The following is a 22,521-nucleotide window of genomic DNA, read 5'->3' on the forward strand; positions in this document are numbered from 1 at the left end:
TTAATTAAATTAATTCAATTCAATTTATTCATTCATTCAACAAATATTTATTAAGCACCTACAATATGCCAGGCACTGTGCTGGGTGCTGGGGATACAACTGTGAACAAGATAGACACAGTCCCTGCCCTCAAGGAGCTTACAGTCTAGAAGTTATACAGACAAGTACACAGGCAAGTACAATGCGGTACATGGCAAGTGCTGTGATGGGGAGAAAACGTGGAAAGGGCACCTAACTCGGTCTCAGAGGCAGCGGGTGGTGGGTCGTCATGGAAACCTTCCTAGGGCAGGTACAATTCGATTTGGTACTGAAGGAGAAGTCCAGGTTAGTGAGGGAAAGAGGCAGGGGAAAGGGACAGCCCAAGGAAAGAGTCAATGCAGGGTCCCGCGTGCTGCTTGCTCTGGAGGTGTGCGGGCGGGCGGGGGACGCTGGGTCAGGTGAGAGACGTCACGGGACAGAGAAGTAGGGACCAGGTCCCAGGAGGACTCATTTGCTCTGCTCCAGAGCTTGGGACTTTTCCTGAGGGGCCCGTGTGTGTGAGCGTGTCATCAGACCTGAGCTTTTAGAGGTGGCTCTTCCTGTAGCGCAGACATCGTCGGGAGATGGAAATCTCCAGGCTGAAAGCAAGGTGGTCGGTCCTTCACCTTCTCCAGCTTTATCTTCTGTGATGTCACAGCCTGTGCTCGCTGCAGCCCATCCAGCGACGCCTCCAACAGTCCACGACACGCAGCGTGTTGGACCCCACTCGCCCCTAATGCTCTCCATGGCCTCTCCACCTGTGGGAGCCGAACTTGTCCTTCAAGGCCACACTTCCGAAATCATCCTAACTTGTGCTTTCTGCCAAGGTCTCTACAGAGTGTGACGGTTAGCTGCACTCCGGTACTCATTGGTCATTTCGAATGATCTGCACCTTCCTTTGAACCACGTTAATTTAATCCATACATAACATAAGGTGGGGTGGGGAAATAAACATGGATATAATTTTCTTCACCATTTCCAGTTAAAAAAACAGGGACAAATTCTTCTTTTTGTCTACTACAAACTACTATTCGTGCCTTCAAGTGATTTAAATGGAACAAGGGGAATGGGGGGAGAAGCCCAAGAGACACATTATTTTATGCAGCAAAATACAGTCAAGTAAGATTTCAACACGCGATTACAGGGTATGTTGCTGTTAATGACAACAGATCGTTCCCCAATTCAAACACGCCATCTGTGACGATTTCACCTGCTCACAACGCGAACATCTGTAAGAGAGGGTAGCTTATTATGCAGAAATAAGAGCTAGCTACGTTCCCATATGGCCCACACTTGACTTCTACAATCCTTCCTATGTAGTCTTATAATTTCTCAAATACCTTTTAATAACAGTAAGAAACAAACTTTAAGCTCTGTAGATAGTGTAAGAATGTCCGTTGTTTTATTCTTTTTGGTGGGTACAAAAACCACAATTTTGTACACAGAACAAGATTATAAATAAGATCGATACCATGAGTGACCCGTAGTCTCTTTTGATTCTACATCGCAGACTGATGATTTCACGGTAACGCTGTCTTCGTTTTCGTGTGTTCCGGGTAGTGAGACAAACGTGATCTGTGGACACCGACTCATGTGACAGAGTGGAAGTTATGGCAACAAGGAGATGACCGACTTTTATAAAAAAAAAAAAGTCTCTAAAGTTTATTACAGTGATGGCATTTATATCAATTATTGCCATGTATTGTTCCCTAAGATGGTTAGAAAAAAGAATTGTGTTGTCCTCTACTGAATTTACGTCAGTTAAAAAGCAAGCATGTTTCAGTATTTGTTTTCTCCAAAGTAAGTGTAAATACTTCCTTTAAATTTTTTCACAGGATTTACATGAGTGTTGATTATTTTCCGATCACAGTTTTGTGATGTGTTTTCTCGGCCGGAGAGTCTTCCACGGACCACGTGGGTGTGCTGGAGACGCACGTTAGCGTGTTCATTGACTTCTCTAACTAGTTTATCCCTTGCGGTGAAGACAGGCCTTTCTGAGCAAGAACTTCACAGTTTGATGCGCTAACTCGCAAGTCTGATTAGTTTTTAAGTCCACTCGAGTGAAATTTGTTGCTGTTAATACACCCATCCCAGCTCCCCCCCTCCCGCTCCCCGAAAAAACCTAAATTGTGAGTTTTCCTGATATAAAATCTGAGTTTGGGTTTCCGAGCGGAGCTCATGCACGCGTTGCTGCCACGGAACCGGGAGCATCGGGACGCACTGCCCGCTCTGGTCAGGGGCCTGGTCCAGGGCACCTGCTCGGCGCGCCCCGGGCTGCGCTCCCGTCGTTCCCAACACAGTTTGATTAAGGCACTCAATTATGTTTTTGGTTTTTATGGTAGGTCCGATGCAATGACAGCCAATCCTGAACTTTGTCTAATTGTAGTTCCCGTGTGTACAGCCTTGGGGCAGTCGGGTGTCAAAACGCGGCCGTTCTCACCTACACTCCCAGTGATGGATAATCTGGCTTTGTTTCTTATGGCTTCAGAAAAGGTCAGCTGGGTGCATGGAAAGGAAACAGAAAGAGCGTGGACTGTTACAATGTTTCTGTTTCTTCGACAAAAGGCGACACAACAAACACCAAGATATCAATAATTAGACATCTGCATTTTTTCCAACATTCTCTGGGTCGTGTGAAAACTGCTCATTACAGGAAAGGAAAGCTCAACTAGAGTGAAGAATAAATCGGTCTAGAGGTTGTGGTCCTACCTGTTTTAGAACTAGTTTTGAATTCGTCAAACTAGGTTTCGTTTGGCCAATGTGGACGGGACACAGCTTTCCCCTTGCAGCCCTCTACACCCTAGTACTTCTGGTCCTGCTTAAAAAATCTCCTCTACGTTTGACAACATTTTTAACTGAGCCTCTTGCTCTTGCTGGAGAATGTCTTTACAGTGCGGGCGTTATCCTTAAAACTAATGAGTTGTCTAAACAAACCACAGAGTATTCATGACAGATCTTCCTGTCTTTGGAACACAGATCTATCCACAGACACCTCCATTCATTCACACCAGGTATAGACATGACCCAGAACAGCACAGTGAGTGACATGAAGTCCATTCGACACCTATTCTGGAGGCTGACTGATATTTTCAGAAGCTCTAAGTGTTTAAAGAGGGTGCACTGAGAGGGAGTATGGTTCAATTCCTCACCAACGCTCACCGCTGGGGGACTTCCCAGACCGAGATGTTATGGGATCAGGTCTCTGAAATCCTCATTACATTCTTGTCCTCTGTCATGCAAAGTCAGTAGCAGATAACAATATTACACAGAAGAGAAACAGGCAGTCTTATTATGTAAATCTAATTATTGCTTGTTCATTGCCTTCACATTTTTTCTAGTAACTGAATTTTAATGTTAACTCAAGAGGAAAATAAGGCAAATGAGATATTGCCCAAGTTTGTTACGGCTTAGATCATTTATTTCTCGTAACTCGTATCTTAATTCCCTGTTGTGAATTTAAGTTTACCTAATTCTTTAGGAATTCCATCCCTATATTTATTCTGCTCTAGAAGTATTAGAATAACTGTATACTAAATAATGAAACTAGTGATGGGAGTAGAAAATCGTATAATGTATAGGTTCAGAGATCAGATACCCTGATAAAGTCAAAATACTAGTCAATGACTCAACTATGATAAAAACCAAGGTCATTATCATAGATCTTTAGCGAATTGTCTCAGAAATCAGAAGTCAGGATACAATCTCTACAGAAACTATTCATTGCTAAATTAAAATGAACCAAGACCATAGCTTGAATTTGTTTCCTCAGATTTGCTTTCAACATTTAACATTAAATAGATAATTAGTTTTTAAAATCTACCGGTTTAGTTTAGTTTTTTTTTTTTTGATGAAGAAATACAATTAATAAAAGCATTGTAATTTTTGGAAGGGATTTTTTTTCAGAAGGCTCTTGCTATAAAATTTACTTTTGCTTCTTTTTTTTTTCTTGATTCTCTTTGCAAAGAAAGGAAACACCCCAAACAGGAATCGTGTGCTCTCAAGTAATCTTTCCTTCTCTATAGATGAATGCAACTGAGTGTAACAGTTAATAAATCGTTGATAGCTCCTTATTTTCTCTTTACATCTTAGCATTTTTCGTTCTTAGCATTATTAATTCTTATATTTACAACTCCTGCTTCTTCTATAAAATGTCATTTCTATTCAGCTTGCTGTGAACCCACTGAGGCTGCTCAAATTGAAAAACTGTTTTTAATAAATTTACACGTGGTCTAGGCTTGTTTGGATCATTGAGGCTAAAGGCTATGACCTTAACCCCACATGGTACCATGAGGGATGATCATTTTTAGAGTAAAGATTTTCTACATTGAAGGTTTCAGGTTTTGTTTTTGGGATTCTAGGACAATATTATTTAGATTAACAAAAAATTGGGTAATTGAGGCCAAAGGAGTTTTTGAAAGGAAAAAGCCATTTCATATGCGAGTACAGTTAACAGCTGCCAAGTCTTCTTAGGTGCAAACCATTTCATTTACCCTGAATGCCATTAAGTCTTTTTAAAAGTCATGGATTGGAATGCTTTGTTTTTATTTAAAATTATTGTCTTAGAAGTTTAACTCCAACTGTAAAGGCAATTTGTGTGATACGTTGTAATGCCAGGTTCTGACTCCAAAAACATTATTACGCATAAACTGTCTGTACATAGCCTGGGATTTTATACTTTAGCAACCTTCCAGATTTTGGTAATGAACTGGCATCTATGAGCGTTTCTAGAATTTTCTCATATTTTCTTTTCTTTGCAACCTTACCCTTGGACCTTGCTGATGGTTGGAATGCTTCTGCTATGCCAAAGAAAAATCAGTTTGTAAGAAAAAACCCCAAAACCAAAAACCAAACAAAAACAAAAACAAAAAAAGCCTTTTTTAAAGACAAAAAATTCATTCCAGAATAAAATCCAAATAATGGACTCTGAAAAGTTGTCACATACTGGTTTTTCTGTTTGGGAAAATCTCTCCTCAATTGTATAATTATTAAGATAGCAGCATTTCTATATTGGTCAAGAGACCTTGACAGTTTCCTTGTTTGTTGTTTTGCTATCAGAAGACATGCTCAAAACATTCTGATCTGAGTGAAGGGAGGGTCTTGTTCTTAATTATTTTCCACAAACTGGGAAAGAACCACTTGGGGCTCATCTATGTATAGTTACACTCAGTCATCCACTGATTTCTAGATTGTGGATAAAAGCAACTAGATTTTGGTAAAAGGAAATGGCTTTTGTTCTTTGTTTTAAGATATTAACGAAGTGTTTCAATAGCTTTTATATTAAAAATATCAAAAACAAGCTTATTTACCTGGCATAACCTCAGATGTGTATCTTACGAAAATTATATTGGGTTTTCGACTCAGGTTTATCAAGCACTGAATGTCTCCTGTGGGTTCAGAGGCTCATTCATCATTGTAATCAGAGTGAGCAGCCTGTTCAGTTGACTATTATATATAATTTTAGAAAATGGGTCTTAGAGACCTGATTTTAGGAAGAACAATGACAAATGCTTTCAGATCTTATTTTAAAAACACTTTCTATTCACTCGAGAAAAAAAGTAGTGGACACTTAAGATTCTTAAAAAGTTACCTTCATTTCCTACATTTCACTGAATATTTACGATGTTTTATTGGGACACAGTGAGAGGATGTGAGTAAGTGGGTCTGCTTGGGCCTACTTAAAAATGATTGAAAAGGAAAAAAAAGAAGGCCATAATAATTCACTGCGATTTTTATCTTTTCCTGTGTCCTCCTAAAGAACACAGACGTTGCTGACATCTTTGACCGAGAAACTGCCGTCTTGCCTAAAATGCATATCCTCCTTCGTGACACTTTGAAGGTGAAAGTTGATATTCATCTAATAAATATGAATTGGAGTCAATATTCTAACAATCACGCCTACCTAAAGGTGTGGCTCAAGGTACTGTGAGATGAGCAAACAGCAGGGTTTCACTCTTAAAAAATATAGAATGATGGTTGATGCAAAACAGAAGAGGAGCTTAAAGTCTCTGAGCGCTTACTATGTGCTTGGAGCGGTTTCTCAGAAAATACATAATCACATCAAAGTGGGCAACTGTCTGAGCTTTGATCACCTGAAATGGTTTTATGCTGATTTTGTGAGCAATTCTCCTAAAATTGGATTGCTCCACGGAGATCAGCCTGATGCATCTACAGGGAAACCCAGAACTAATTTCCATTTTCTCCCAAATTTCGGGTAGGATCTACTGTTTTAGATCATTTTGCAGAGCAATCCTGGAGGTTTGTTTTTGTCTTTCTGACCCTTTCAATGCAGATATCTATTGGCAACATAAAGTTTCGACAGTGCATCCGCAGCCAAAGAAAACCGAACCACTTTGCACTGAAGTTTTTCAAAAATAGAAAAGCTCTAGTCAGAAGCAAGCAGTATCACCACTAGACAGACAGGGCACAACACTGCAATTACAGGACGCATCACGCACTCACTGTAGCAGCCCTAAGTCCTACCCCTAAATTTTAATACTTTCGGTTCCATATACGTTGTAACCTTCTCTATAGGTTGCTAAATTCTGGGTATTCTGCGAGGAAGTTGGGTTAAAAGTCTGTGCACTCTTTGCCACCTTCATTCTCTTCGCCTCTGCCCTGGACTTGTAACAGAACTCTATCAGAGCCACCAGCATGGCCAAGCCCAAGCCGCCAACCAGAATGTAGAAGACGCCTGCTACGTTGCTCAGGCTCAGGGCGCTCGTCTTGTCCTGGGGGAGACAAAGACACTCCAGTCAACCGCGGAAATGTCACACCCAGAAGGCAAAAGAACACACGGAATCCAAACAGCTAATTAAAGCAAATGCCTAATTTAACCTGAAATTATTTACATGTATAAATCACGGATGGAGGTTTATGGATTTAAGCATAAAGCTTACAGCTCTCAGAAGTGAAATGATGATGATTACTCATAAAACTGCATGTAATTACATTCAATAAAATTTGTAACGTTTTATCATTATTAAGTATGCAGTGAAAACCACTATACCTAGCCATGTGAAAGCATTTATATATTTACACAGGGTGGCAGAAGTGGGCTTATTATTAAGTTTGAAAATGGCATCTTTAAAACCCAATTACACAGGAAGGGGATGTCTTTTGGCTTTCTTGCCATTACATATACTTTAATGTTTGAATTTCTCTTGTATAAATCTCACTTCACATTTCCTACTTAAGGAACTAAGTTTTGTTGTTGGTGGTTTTTTTTTTTTTTTTAGCTAACAGTTTCACATTTTCTTCACTGTTGCTTTACCAGATATATGTAAATAATGTGGTAGGGGTACACATTATTTGTTCTTGCAGTCACATTGTATGGAAAATCTTCTGGAAAGTGTCACTTTTACATATTATTTAGGAATAATTATGCATCGCCTTTAGGTAACTTTTTAAAAAATAACTTAAAAATATATAAATTACCATGGTTAATTGAGACATAAATTATTTTTGTAGGAACAAATTTATGTCTATTTTTATTGATTTAAAAATAAGATTCCATTCCCACTTAAAAATACTTAATTAATAGTTAAGACATACTATTCTCCAGAGTTTTAGCATACATATTATCTCCAAATAAATTTGGAAATAGTCAAGCATATGATTGGAAGATACTAAAATTGAAACAAGATTTCAGAATTTTCTCATAAATTGGAAATGCGTATATTACATAACATGACTGGAGAAAGTATTTGGGGCAGACTCCCTGCAGGATGCCCTGTGGCCGTCAGCTTCCCGGCTGTAGGTTTTGTGCAAAATGTGATTCAGACACTTAAATAGTTTTATTAGGAGAGTATTTAATTCAAAAGATGTACTATGTACACTGTCCAGTTAGCCATGCCTTTAGTTGATTGGGCCAAAATGTAAGGTCACCTCATTTTTAAAATCATCGCTCATTAAATATTTATGCTTCTCTGGCTTGACATAGGGATTTAAAATAAATATTTCATTAATTGGCCAAGCTTGTCTCATTCCACTCTGGTTCAAAGGCAGGAAAAAACTGATTAAAACGTAGGGATAAGCCCTGAAAAGGTATCAAGTGACATTACTTTGTCTCTTTCTTCAATGAATGGAGGCTCTATTTAAGCCATTTACTTGTTTCATGTCTTAGAATAACTAATATTTTTTTCTTTTAAAGAAAATAAAAAAAATAAAAGATTTCAAGAATCCTCAACTACGGCTCTTGGGCACTCGTTATATTCTATTAATTTGCGCAGGTAATTTGATTCACTGATACGTTGTTACATTTTTTTCCTTTAGAATAGAAACATAACCATTTATAACACTGTTTTTATTTGTACTCAATGGAATCAGGTCTCTAGATCTCTGCATTGCACTAACAAGAATTCATGAATGAGAGATCTTAACTTGAGGATATGATTCATAAACGCTGATTTATTAAAAGCATTTCAGTAGAACCCAATCTGAAAGTCCACTGCGCACCTGTCAGCACAGAACCATAACCGGGCCTCTTCAAACTAAAGTGGAATGCTTGGCAACATAGTGATAGAAGACTGAACTTCCAAACACGATAGGGTGAATAATTAAAATCCTTCTCTGGATGGGTACCACACAATTTCCCACTTCCTGTTTTGAGGATGCATCGGTTCCTGAAATAATAGGTTTCGTGGCCTTTGCCTCCGAAACAAACGAAACCCTCACCCAGAAGCACTACTGGTATTAGTGGTACGTGAGTCTGAGGATCACAGAAGGAATTTTATTACTGTATTTACTTTTGCAGTTAGTTTGAGTTTTAACCCAAGCCTGACCAGTGGGGGAGCGGGCTGCCATTTTCGGAGAAGGCATGAGCTAAGTTGGGCGGGTGGGTGGGTCGGTGCACTGTGACAACCGCTCGCGGCTACGGCTCTGTGAGCACAAGGGGAGGCCCCGGAGTGCGACGACTGACCTTGCTTCCAGAGTCCTTGGGTCCACATTCACCTTTATCGTACCACCACTTGTTTTTCAGCTTGTCTAAGACGCCTGCCTCACTGAGTTTCAAAACGGCAAGGTTTACAGGAGTTCTTCACGTGGAAAATAACATAAATAACATTATATATGTTATTTTATGTTATTCAAGTCAAACTACATTAGAATCGCATGGCAAAGTGACGGAGCAGAGGCCACAGGAGGCGCTATGTCTCGTGCGGGAGGCCCAGGTGCAGAATCAGACATACGGCTGGGGCCTGCTCCATCGCTTTAGGTAACAGGTGCATACTGCTAGGGAGAAGTCGTAAATAAAATGTATGCAATTACTGTGAACCCAAAACTATTGGCCTGGGTGGCATTGCTGGAGCATTTACGATGTTCCCAGCACAATGGTGGGAGTCCTTTGGGATCCGCAAGCTCCTTGTGTTCCCCCCACTTTTGAAATGAACAGCAATGGCTGCAGATGGACAGACTGACATGCACAGAAGCTGGCGGGGACTGGCTTGGGCTCTCCCCTAGACTGTGATTCAGTTGTTGGAATTTACTCTATGCTATAAAAGTATGTCTACACTGGCTGCTTAACCGTGCTCATCCAGGACTAACGGAAAGAGAAAGAGGGTGCAGGCATTACTGACAAAGGGTCCAGGAAGGTCCTTAGCAGACAAATACGTGAATCATGAAAGTCTAAGCCCATGCTAACACTCCCCTTCTGAATGGCAGTATTTAACCTAAATAATATCTCTCTCGAGTCTATCACATTAATATGCTGTGCATACAAAGGGAAGTGACCATAATGTACTCCACGATGCTTCCCAGCAGATTCATGACAGGCTTGGGGAACAGAGATTTTTTAGGAAAAAACACCCTTCCTAAAAGGCCCACTTTTCTTTTCTACCATATTTGAGTCCTTTCGTATTTGGTATTATATAAGGAGTCTCAAGGAGGAACAGGCCAGTCATCACTCAGTCTCAGTGTTCCAAGGAATCTAAGAATGCCCCCGGTTTTCATTCCCATGTTACCGCCTCTGTGTGTATAAAAAAGAAGTCCGAGATGATGGATGGGGAGCAGTAACTCCTGACATCTCTTGTTACTGTTTCCGGGCTTGGTTGGTTTCTGTTTCTTTTTGCTTTTACAAACATTTGGAGAGACACTCATTGAATTTCTCTTGACATTTCTAAGGCTGCCACAATCATTTTGTCTGGCTCTGTCTCCCAGTGCCTCACTGCTTCTAGGAAATATTGAGTGCATTTAGAGAGACAAAGCATGCATTGATCTGACTGCCAGGGGATTAATTCCATAAACTTATCTGCACAACCGGGTAATGCAGTAGTAATGATGGTGTTAATGCTAGTTAACACTGACGGAACCCTTCCTAGGTACCGGGAGCTGCCGGAAGCATTTTACGTGTTTGGGTACTATGATCACCTGCATTTTACAAATGACCCACTCACCCGCCCAACTTAGCTCAAACCAAGGCATGGAGAGATTAAATCATCTAGCCACACAGCTAGGAAGTAGCTGAATCAGGGTTTATAAATCTGACTTCATAGCTTGTGCAATTAAAAACATTCACAAGGCAAGACTTAGGAAATGGAGGTTCTGGTTAATTGAGTTTTCTGATTAACTGTTAAGCCAAAACTCTTTTTAAGTTGTTGCTGTACTGTCAGGTCTGAAAAAAGTTGCTAAGATATAAATTTTTCTTTTTAACTGTTTTCTCAATACGATTTAATTAGAAGTAACATGCATTTGGCACATTCTTAGAAAATTACATCGTATTTTGGAACAAAATCTGAGCATGATTTAACACTTTCTACTAAACGCTGAGTTTGGGGGTGGGGCAGGATGAAGATTTTGGTTAACTGGGGTGTTTGGTGAATCGGGCCCCAATGTAGGTTTTACTGTCTATACACCTCAACTCCCAGTCATGAAGTGATTATTACAGAACCTCACCAGGCTGGCTGGTGAGTTGGGGACTCCCTGGGGACAGAAGCCTTACCTCATTCACCTTTGTAAAACAGTATTTACCAGCGTATCTGATGCAGAGGCAGCTCTCTGCAAGGTTGCTATATCTAAATTATTTTGAATCCAGAGCAAGCTTTTTCGTTTGATACTCTAAGAGTTTTGAGGTCCCCAGACTGCTCACCAAAGCCTTTTTAACACCTGCATAGGTGTATTCTATGAACCTACGCTGCACTTCTCGAATGGGGTACTCTGGGAGGAGGACTTCATGCTGAAAAGGGGAGGAAAAAGAAAGCAGAGTTTCCTTCCAGTTTCTTCTAGAAGGGGTGTCCTTAAGGTCCTACTTTCCCCTTCTCCCTTCACTTCCCCCCTTACCTCTTTGTTCCTTCAGCTATTCACTGCAGGAGCCTGGTTTTAGAGGCTCTGAGTAGATTGGAATTTTGAATTTAAGATATTAGCAGCCAAACTTAATGGTCAACTAGTGGAATACCAGGCACTGAGGAAGGAATTCATTATTGGGAGATCGCTGGCTTTTGTTCGCCACTTTTTTTTTCTGTTTATGAATTCATATTTTTAGTAATAATCCCTTCACTCTTGCGTTGGATTCTATGGCTATGGTGAAGGGGAGCAGACCACTTGTGAAGTACTTTAAAGTCAGGAATGGGCTACAGTCTTCAAAGGGCTAAATTAAAAATGGGTATCATATGATCTATAATTCCTAAGGAAGACATTATTTGGTAATCACATTTATAAAATGATTTTTATATGAATATTCACATTCATGAATGTGCCTCGAATAGAGGAGAATAAGGTAGAATAAGGTATCAAACAGAAAAAAATCAATAACTTTATAGATCATTAATGATTACAGGCATTGCCAAAATTTCCAACTAGAACCAGGATTAAATAACTCACGTTAAAAACTGGCATAAAATTCTGTGTATGGTTTGTGTTCAGACTAAACTATATCAGATTCATCAGAGAGGAAAATGAGTTTTAGACATTGTAATGATATTTTTAAATTGGTTCATTGCCAATTAATGCACTTCTATTACTTTATTCATGAGAAGTATGAATTTCTTAGGATCATTAAAAAAAAACACATTGCACTAATAGTAACATTATTAAAGTAGTAAATTTTCAAAAAAATGGATTTGCAGCCCCCAAATCCTGCCTTTCTGCTTTATTATTATTATTATTTTTAAGATGTAGAGCCCTTTTTATTTCTTTCCTTAAATTTTTACACTTCAGCATGAAGCCTGTTGTTGAGGGCAGCCAGGGTCAGAACTTCATGCTCTGGGAATGGCTATCAGGTGAGTGGGGATGCTCATTATTTTGTAGCCATGGGCTGTGACCGGAAACTTCCACAGTGACTCTAGTTCAACTGTCGGGTCTACTAAATCACGAGCTCCTTGAGAGGAAAGAAAATCCTCTTTTCCCCACAAATATGGCACATGGCAGAAATTAAAAAATTTGCTGCTGAATGGAAGGCTGGGGATGTCCCCGGGGTTATAATCCTGTGAATGGCAAGTGGGTCACCTGTCTCCTCAAAGGAACCCATTCATGGGGGTGTTGAGCTTTCCATGGTTTTCCACCTTCATTAGATGAATCACCGCCAGAAAAGTGAGTTTTCTCCATCAAGAGTCTGTATTTGAAAGTCAGACAACATGAGATGCTTGGGCTGGGGCCTCTAAATGAGCATATCCCCACTACACATAATTGGCATCATTTAACTTCTCTTCTGCTTCGGTCTGACACGCGGCAAAGGCAGGCAACTCTGAAAAGAAAGCCAGTCACCCGCAGAAGGCACAAACCAAAAATGACATGGTGACTGCCTCCTGGTGCTTTACTCTGTCCTAGGTTAGGTCAGGGCATTAAAACACTGCCTTTTATGACAAATTCAGAGGAGGACGCTATTAACGTTTAGATTGTAACCACCTATTCGCTTGGTGCTACATATTACATCAATACGCAACCTACCAGAAATGGTTTTTAGCACAAAAACAAAACACACTGTGATATCTTTTGGGGGGAATATTTTACTTGACTTTATAACATTTCATTATGATCTGAAGTAACGTTTTAGACTATATCACTTTGTAGTTCGTGTTCAGTGACAGTAAGTTACCGCCTACCTATGGGGACAACAGCTTGACTTTTGAGAACTACAAGGTCAGAGTCACATATATTTTTTGACGACACTCATTTATTTAGTGTCCATGTGTACCAAACCAAATCTGTGGTATACAAACAGATTAAAATCCAACTGAGCGGCCTAACCCCTTAGTGAAACAGACTGACGTGACTTTCGTTAAATAGATTTTTTCATTATGTGTACGTTTCTGCTCTGCTTATTTTTCTCTGAAAAGATGTTTTAATGGACACTAAAATAGGACTTTGTTATTCATTTTTGTGGAAAGTTTTATTTGTTAAGCAGTGTTGTACTTCTCTTATATTGGTGATAAAAATAAACACTGGCAAGCACAATTTTTCTAATGAACTAGAAAATCTTTGCTTTTCTTTGGTGCTATTACAGCATGTTTTCTTATATTTGCAATTTGCATGGAAAAATAGATTAGTGTAAATTTAAAGAATTTTCTCTGCATATAAATATGCATTTTTTAACTTACGTTTTTATGGAAACTGTCAGAACATTCCAGGTAAGTTAGGGCACCAAAAGAAAATCCAGGCAGAATATTCCTGCCTATGGATTGCTTAACTCTATAGACAGTGAAGAAGGATTCTGGGACACGAGTTGATTATTTCTGTTAGTTGTATATCTTTGTTTCCTTTAGAAACTACTTAGAAAGAAAAAAACCCACATTATTTTATGAAGCTGGAAATATGACATAGATATAGTGAGCACAGAGCTGAATGGGTCTTGTTTTGGAGCTGATCATTTTGTGATATGATCCATTTACGGAAGGCAAAAAACGTCTAGACTATCTTTATTATTTAATTTGATATTTAACGGAAGCATGAGGGTTCTGGGTGGAGACATGGCTTTCTGGAAGGTATTCTAGACAGGTTCAGGCGGAGTCAAGTCATTGCTGTTACTCAAAAACACTTCGTAGACGGTCTCGCCATGCCTGGGCGACCGAAGGAGACAGACTTCCCCTGGTGTCCGCCCTCCTTGCATCACTAATCTGCCCTTTCAGAAGCTTGGATCCCTTCCTGCTTTCTACAACGGGGTTCATAGGACTAAAAGGTCTGACCCATGATCTCTTCAAAGCCACAGAGGTGCAGGGACTGTTGTAATGAGGTCTGTTTGTGTGTCCCCAGATTGGTTAGCAGATGCAAATATTTTTGCTTTGACAGTAATTGCATACTTGGGTTTCGAAGGGACTGGACTGGCACTTCCGGTGCTGGCGGGGGATCCAAGCTGCGTCTCCCAGCAGATGCACCTATTACTATACATACTGTTTACCCGCTTTTGGTGACATTGAGGCTGACCTTGGAGTCACCTCCCCCGCTGCCACATTCTCCTTTGTCGTACCACCATTTGTTTTTCAATTTGTCCAAGAGGCCTTGTTCATTCAGTTTTAAAACTGCGAGGTTAACAGCATTTCTTGAAACGATAAAACATATTTTGTAAGAAACTGCACAGCTGTTAAGATGTTAGAAGGAATGAGGACTTAAGCTCTTTATAAGCTTCTCCCAGGCGCTAAATAAACCTCTCATTTTGCGGTCCTGCAGCCCCTTCCACCAGAGTCCAAACCAAAGGCAATGGTGACTAATTTCAAAGGGTGTGAAACATGTGGTATGTGGTGCTGTTCACTCTCAGAGTTCATTTATTGTCAAATAATGGATGCTGATATCAACCAATGACATGGATTTTTTTTTTCTTCTGCAAAATAGCAATAAACTTGCATTTACTAGTAATTGAGGAAGATTTGTGCCTGGAGATCCTTTGCCTCTAAGAAAGTCAACAGCTGAAAAGAGACCGAAATGAAAATGCATTCCCAGAAGGAAACACGGAACGGCATTCATTCATTTTTGTGAACTGATTTCCTGACAACAAAGAGTATGGCTTAATTGTGATTCCCTTTATTGTCTGTGGGAGTTGAGCTCCTTCATTTGTTTGATTTCATTGCTCTCAGGATCTAGGATTAGCACGTTTGGTTTCAGTTTCCTGCGCTAGAAGTCTCAGGATAGTCAAGAGAAAGAGAGTAGCTGCCCTCAGGGAAAAGTTCTTCTATGTGAATTTGGTGTTGATTCTTGAAGGCTTTGGATGCTGCTTAGAATCTAACCAGGATGGCGAGGCCAATGTGACGGTTGAAATTAATTAAACCCCAGGAAGCCGTTCTGCATGGATGAGGACTTTGCAGACAAACAGTCAAGATTCGATTGCCTCCATGTGTATCTCTACCGGGGAATAAGGGAGCAGATTCCAATGAATGTCTACAAGCATTAACAATGTGTCATGGGCTTTTGCCTGCCAGGTATTTGGTTTCTTAGTTGCTTTCAAGTTACAGTTATTAAATGAGCCCTTATCTCTTTCAAGAGGTATTCCCAGCATTTCATGAAGTCTCTGTTAAAGCTAGGGAGTGGCTTCTATATGGAGAATTTGGGCTGTGCTATCGCAGTTGATAAATACTGAGTCTGCTGATTACTTAATGCCAAATGAATTATAAATAAAACAAAACAACCCCAAATTAACAAATAGCACTTGAAAACTGATTTGCAAGTGAAACAGTTGTTGACTAGTAAAAAGTGTTACATATTTCACCACCAATCAGCCTATTGAAGTGTTTATTTTCTTAAAATGTGTTTATCATATTTCACGTAAACAATGTTCATTTTCCAGTGTTGTGATAGTCTGATCCACTTGGAGAATAAACATTTCCCACAAGAAAACCATATACTTTGAGACTATTAACTCTTCTTGAGCGTTACACTGCCATTTACGAAATGCTAATTAAATAATCAGCTGTTCCCACCTTCCCAAGGGCCACATTAGTGGTCTAAAATAATGAATATACTTCCTAAAGTGAATGATATCAGGTGGTTGGTTTAATCACCAAAAGGACCAGACCAAAATGGAAGAATTAATGAATATTCAGTGAAGAGAGACCTACTTAAAAAAAAAATGCTGTTGGGAGACAGTTGTTTTAATTTATTTTGTGTCCACAACAAATTAAATTTGTCTTTCAGTGATTTAAACTGAACTACTAAAATTTTTATTTTGGAGAAAATTATTTTTACAATTCACTTTATTTTAGCCTGAAACATTCATATTAGATCTGTCCTAGTGAAGTGGCATCCCAACAATTTTATGTATTGGTTTAGACCATTCCTTTGATAAAACTGAAATCATTTCATGAGAGGGTTATTTAACAGGGTTATTAGCCATATCCAAAGACAGTTCCACAGCACAGGAGAAAACAAAAAGCAAAATAAAGGAATGGATAAGGAAAAAAAGCTTCACGTTGAGAAAACTGTTTGGAATAAAGCTTTCTACAAAATTATTCTAAGACTTTATTCTAATACCATCTAACAGGCCATGTAAAAACAGTTTAGTTTCACACTGCTATCCGTATGTGTGTGTGTATACATCAATATTTGATTCATATGATACACCTGACCAGTAGGTAAGTCACTGCCCAGTTCACAATTAATCCATGTTTTCCTTCCAGAAACATGTGGTCCCTTGATAAAGTCCCCCAATACTATTATACGTACATTTACTTTTCTCTAATGATGCATGGAAGGCAACTTGTAATTAACATTCAGAAAGAGTCTTCAAGTACTGAAGATTTCTTTGCATGTTAAAACTGCCTGTTCTTTACAACTTCTGACTACAGATGTCATTTCTGTATATAATCAGGTCTAGCAGCCTCTGCAGATGGCCATTTCAACTGCGGCACAAACCACATTTGAACATCTGTCCTATTTTATGAAACACATTGCTTTTACATGTTATTAATCCCAAGAATCATCAAATGATTTTAAAAAATACACAAAGTTATTTCACTCATTTTGCTGGAATAGATTTAAAAGTTTTTTTTTTAATCTCAGCAAGAGAAAAAGGAACCCTGAAAGAGTAACTAGAAGCAAGCTTAGGGAAGTCACAAGTAGTGGGGTAACTGAGGGACTTAGGAAGCAGACCCTCCCTATGGTACGTTTTATTGTTGCTTTGCAATCCCCTTCGTACACTTCAGACAGGGATTTCAAAATCAAGGTCAGAAACGCAGATTAATGATCAGGGATATTCTGGTCCTGATGAAACATCAGAGAAGGTGAAGTAGGTCAGCCAAGAAGATGAGGGACAGAAGAAGGTGCGCTCTCCCTTACACTGAGCATTCCTTTCGGTCTATGAAAGGCAGCTTTTACAGATAAACTCAATTGAGTGGACTGTTTTCATTTAAAAGTGGAAGGAGAGGAAGAACCAGTCAGTGACCACACTCTGGCTGGACATGCATAGACCACAATTAAAGGCCCAGGTGTGTTGACAATGACCTTTGATAGACTGAAGTAGGACTCAGGTAACTTCTTGGCTTTGCCTTTTGTACCTTTGGGGAATTCTAGGTAAGAAAAACCCTTCTCCAAGTAGCCTTTTTAATAGTAGTGAGACGGCGGGGAACCTGATGCAGGATAGAAGGAAAACGTTCCTCGAGTCAAATTTCAGGACCTCAGAAAAGCTGCCCGAGGTTTTTATTCCTGAATTTTCCTTCAACTGAGCTTGAGATTATGAAAATCCACACCTCACCGCACTAGCTTCTGGGACCTGTTTTTATTAAGAGGGCTCTTGTTGAAAGACCACATACAACAAAAGCTTTCGAACCGGAACTAACAGACCTAAACTTCTCCCGTTTATCGATACTTGGTAAATTCATCTAGTGTGGAGATTTTCTTGTTAAAGGCAACTTAATTCAGGCTAAGATATCCATCTCTTACCTTCCATCCTTTCATAAATAATTTATCATTCAATTCTATATGTTTGCGTATGCTTTTATGCTTAATTTATGCCTTAATCATTATATTCACTTCTGGGCCATATTGTAATGTAATTTTTCTGTTGGTGAGTTTTCAAATGTACATCTGACAAAATATCTCCTAATAGGAACACTTTTAAAGTTTAAGTTTAATCAAGTATTTTTATGATTTCCTGGATTTAAGAATATTATTATAAAGGACTCATACCGGCCCTAGACCTAGTCAACATCTGCACACAGGATATCTAGGGTGTATGTAGTTTTAGACAAGTAATTTACAATATCATATTTAGTCTGATTAAAGAAAATTCAATTCCATTTTACTTAATAGGATGACTATTTCATTGTTGGCGGTGATGGTGCAGTTTATTTTAACCTACGGTGTGATTTTGCGACTACTTTATTATCCTTATAGGAAAGGATCCATTAGTTATATACACATGAGGAAGTCTCATCACTTCCAGGGGAATGCTTCTCTTAATGGGAATGCTCTCTTCATACAAACTCTCTCTCTCTCTCCATATATATAATAGTTTGTTTTTAAGTAATCTCTACACCCAATGTGAGGCTCAGACTTATAACCCTGAGATCATGAGTTACGAGTTCTACTGACTGAACCAGCCAGGTGCCCCTAAACTCTATAAAATTTAAATATCATGGGGCTTCAAATGTCCAGAATATTTACCTGAATGAGGCTAGGAAAGTTTTTTCATAGTCCCCAATAAATCTTAATATGTTTTTTAAAAACTTGAAAATTGTGTGAACCCACCAGGCATTGTGTCAACAGGTAAGAAAATCCCTTTAAAATCCACAAAGGATGTTAGCAGATGATTCATGCGGGAAGATCATACAAATCATACAAAAATAATTCAACTTGGCTTGGAATTAAATCAATGTGAATTAAAACGATGCCAACTCAATTCTGTGCCACTCATGTTAGGAAGGACAAAAGTAAAGATCATGTGCAATATCGTGGAGAACTGAGTAAGATGGGTATCCTGACTGAATTAAGAACTAAAAAAGAAATAAGATGACTTTATACAACAAAAGCTTAAACGCAACTTATGTTCTTGGAAATTACTGACAATGTTGATCATTATATTAATTGACTAATATTAATATTATTGGTTAATAATAATTCTCCTCTAAGGAACCAATTCTAATAAAGTTAATCCATGATGCCGATGGGAGTAACTGGATGGCCCTCATAGCATATTTCTGTAGCAACACGGCAAGCACTTTATACGTCCACCAGAAGGGGAGAATGGAGTAGATGTGGGGGCCCAGCAGCGGTTCTCAAGCTTGATTTGCATAGAAAGCCACCATCACAAATATAGATCTCAGGCCCGACAGTGCTGGGTCAGGTCCCCCTGAGTCAGGGGCACTGTGTCTACGCTTTTATGAAGCTCCTCGGGGTCTGTATTGATGAGCACACATAGTTCGTATGGCTGAATGTCTTACGACCATTCAAAGTTTTTAAAGACAAGAAAAAAGTGATTATGGTATAATAAATGAAAAAAAAAAGAAACAAATCTGTATATCCACTATGATTTTAATTTAAGAATAAAAAATATATCTAGAGAGAGAGAGACATTAATGGAAAAATACTGGGGAAAAAACACGACAAAAAGCTGTCTCTGGATGTAGGGAGTATGACTAGTTTGGATTGCATTTTGCTTTTTACGCTTCTGAACCCATCCAAAATTTTCTACAATAAGTGATACTTTAATAATCAGAAAATACAAAAAAAAGCCTTCTCAATTATTTTATGATTTTATATTATTTTATAATCTAATGCCTAAAAGAATTGTTTTATGCAAACCAACATATACATTTTATTTTGGATCAAAAAGAAACCCCACAAAGAAATGAGGAAGAGGCAGAATTTGGGAACTGCTCTTAGGGACATCAGTAAAGCACTCATTGCTCCTGAAGATGTGGTTTGCTTTGGTCCACCTGGTTCTGCGTCTCTAGTCATGGGCTGGAGGACATGGGATGGTGTACTTGGCGTCTACAAATGTTCTGCCTTGTTTGAGGGGAACAGGTCAGGCACAGAAGTATGAGTAATGCATCAATTAGTGGGCCTCCCCTGTCAGACAGGATCTGCAGGAGGTTAAGAGAACTCTAAGTGGCCTGGAGAGAAGACTCTCTGTTTCACACGAATTTACATGGACAAGGTGAGCTCTTCCCCTTAGGCTCCATTAAATGAAATGTGATGGTGGGTAGACTTGAGTCCTGGGAAGTGGGCCATTAAAAAACAACAACAACAACAAAAAACCCCGTATATACCTCTGTTTTTAGGAAAAGAATTCTCAGGGCTGGCAACTATGTTTTTCCCCAAACAAGCAGAAGAGGCCCTAAGAAAAAAGTCCTTTTCATTTTTTTGGTAGGAATTTTTAAAAAATGCAATTAAAAAAGTCTTTCATCCCACTACCTATTTACTGTATCCCTTTTTTGCATTTAAACTAAAATTCCAGACTGGAGAACTCATTTGATTTAAACTTTGTTATGTAGCAGATAAGTACATGCAGAAAAATTTCTAGGACCACTCTACTAAGAAAATAGTAATTTCATGAAAAATGAATAATAACCCACTCTGCACAGACTATTGGTTGTCTTATTTAAATGTTGGTGGCAATTCTCACTACTGTCATGAGGGCTGCACACAGGAAAGTCTACCCCAGTAGAGCAAGAGGAGAAGGGAAGGGAGGAGCATGGGATATATGGAGTTTTACTCGTGAGGTTTAATTAATGATATCCCCCCAAATAAAGGTGTTTGGAGGAAATAAGCCATGAAACCGAGGATTTAGAACCACCCCAGAATTTTGTATAAAGTCTATGAATAACTCACTGAGAAAGAACTAGTTTATCAGTCAAGAAAATAGAATAAGTAAATAAAAATCAATGGGCTGTCAAATGATAAGGAGGTGAGGGTCTGACCTTAAGGAAAGGCGTTTGCGTCCACAGTTCCACCTTGATCAGGTGTGTAAGCCCTGGAAGGATAACCAGTTCTTAGCATTATAAATGCTCCACTAAGTTTTCAATTTAACTTGCAGCTGTGCTATTAGTTTTCTTCCCCAATTATCCCTTCCAGTAAACAAGCACCGGGCTCTTTTTGCTTCATTGGATTTGTGCACTTCTTTCCAAAGACAGGATTTGGGCTAAATTGCTCTGCATCTATATGCAAATGTTGTTAGGAAAGATACTAAGTTTTAATTTCAGTTGGCTTACACAATGACAGGTAAGATTTGCATAAAAATGGCACTACCAATCAATAATTTGATATCAAAATTAGGAAGGAAAATTGTTTTCAGTGCAAAGACAACTCAGTCCCAACATGATGTATAATGAGCCTTTGAAAACCACTTCGATAAGGAAGGATTTATTGTCTTTGCTTTGGATTTTGGATGGCATATATGCAATTAATTTAGTGTATAGAGTCCTTTGCATTTCATACTCCAAGGGTGTCAAAGACAGCTAAGTAAATTGCGTAGATACTGGGTTAGGTTCCAGAAATCGTCTCTGAAGTGTGTGTTTTTTGAAGATTTTATTTATTTATGTGAGAGAGCAAGTGAGCACACGAGCGGGGAGGGGCAGAGGGAGAGAGAGAAGCAGACTCCCCGCTGCGCAGGGTGCCCGACACAGGGCTCCATTTCAGAGTCCTGGGATCAAGACCTGAGCCAAAGCAGATGCTGAGCCGGCTGAGCCACCAGGTGCCCCTGAAGTGTGTGTTCTTTGGAATTTGCCTGACTGATTGCTATTTGAGGCCTAGGTCTGAGGAATGTGATTCTTTGAAGAAATACTGTGATTTTTGTGAGGATGTTTGCTAGCAATTTAGAGCACCAGCTAGAGCTTGAGATAAATGAAAAATTTAATTATATTTTTAGGGTTAACCTTTCTTTAAAAAATGTAATCCTTACAAATATTTCATGCAGTTTGGTTTCATGATTTTGTCAATTTTAGGTCACAGAGTAGAATTTTCTGTCCTCTTCTGGGTCAGGAACCTTTTTCAGAAGCCTGTGAAAGTTGTGGGCAGACTGGCATCTGGAGTTTTGGGGATCCACAAAACTCGGAAAGGAAATCGTGAGCAGATAAAAAATATCTCTTCCAGATTTTAGTAACACTTATTTTAAAATTAATTAATGACCACTTTCAGGTATGTCTATTCAGGGAAGGGAAGGAGAACTATTTCTATGACCCATAGTTGCTCCAGAATTTTAATAGAGAGGAGGTTTTAAGACTGTGATTTGGCGACAAGGAACTTGCAAGGTCTGAGCCTCAATTTGTGGTCATTCTGCAAACACATCATGGGCAGGGTTTTTTTTTTTAATTTTTTAAAGTAGGTTCCACACCCACCGTGGAGCCCCATACAGGGCTTGAACTTACAACCCTGAAATCAAGAGGTGAACTGAGATCAAGAGTCAGATGCTTAACTGACTGAGCCACCCAGGCGCCCTATGTGCAGGGCTTCTTAAAACACTGCATGCTACACTAATGAAAATTAAAAATAAAAACTGCTCCAAGATACTTTTGGTTATCCTTACATAATATTGAGAAAATACCAATTATTCATATTAAATCACGTAAATTTTATTTGACTTGTGGTGGCCTTGGGGTGCTGTTTGAGATGATATGGGCTCAGGTCCGCACCCCAAGCCACCCTGTTTTCACA

At 39.2% G+C, this 22,521-nt stretch overlaps 1 protein-coding gene across 2 annotated transcripts in view; it reads right to left on the minus strand.

Annotated features, from left to right (window-relative positions):
• GRIA4 (glutamate ionotropic receptor AMPA type subunit 4) overlaps positions 1–22,521 on the minus strand; it is a 361,556-nt gene continuing 339,035 nt past the window's right edge. The window contains exons 15-17 of one of the 2 annotated variants that reach the window (XM_045797668.2): positions 8,936–9,050; positions 6,612–6,746; positions 1–2,516 (exon numbers count right to left, since the gene is read on the minus strand). In XM_045797668.2, the coding sequence (XP_045653624.1) occupies positions 2,352–2,516; positions 6,612–6,746; positions 8,936–9,050 (415 nt within the window). In that variant the 3' untranslated portion in view covers positions 1–2,351. Of the gene's footprint in view, positions 2,517–6,611; positions 6,747–8,935; positions 9,051–14,367; positions 14,483–22,521 lie in introns of both variants that reach the window. The other variant, XM_045797670.2, reaches the window with a different exon arrangement.

Source organism: Ursus americanus, chromosome 16 (assembly GCF_024610735.1).
Source record: "Ursus americanus isolate L20-20 chromosome 16, mUrsAme1.1.p, whole genome shotgun sequence".
Lineage (NCBI taxonomy): Eukaryota > Metazoa > Chordata > Mammalia > Carnivora > Ursidae > Ursus > Ursus americanus.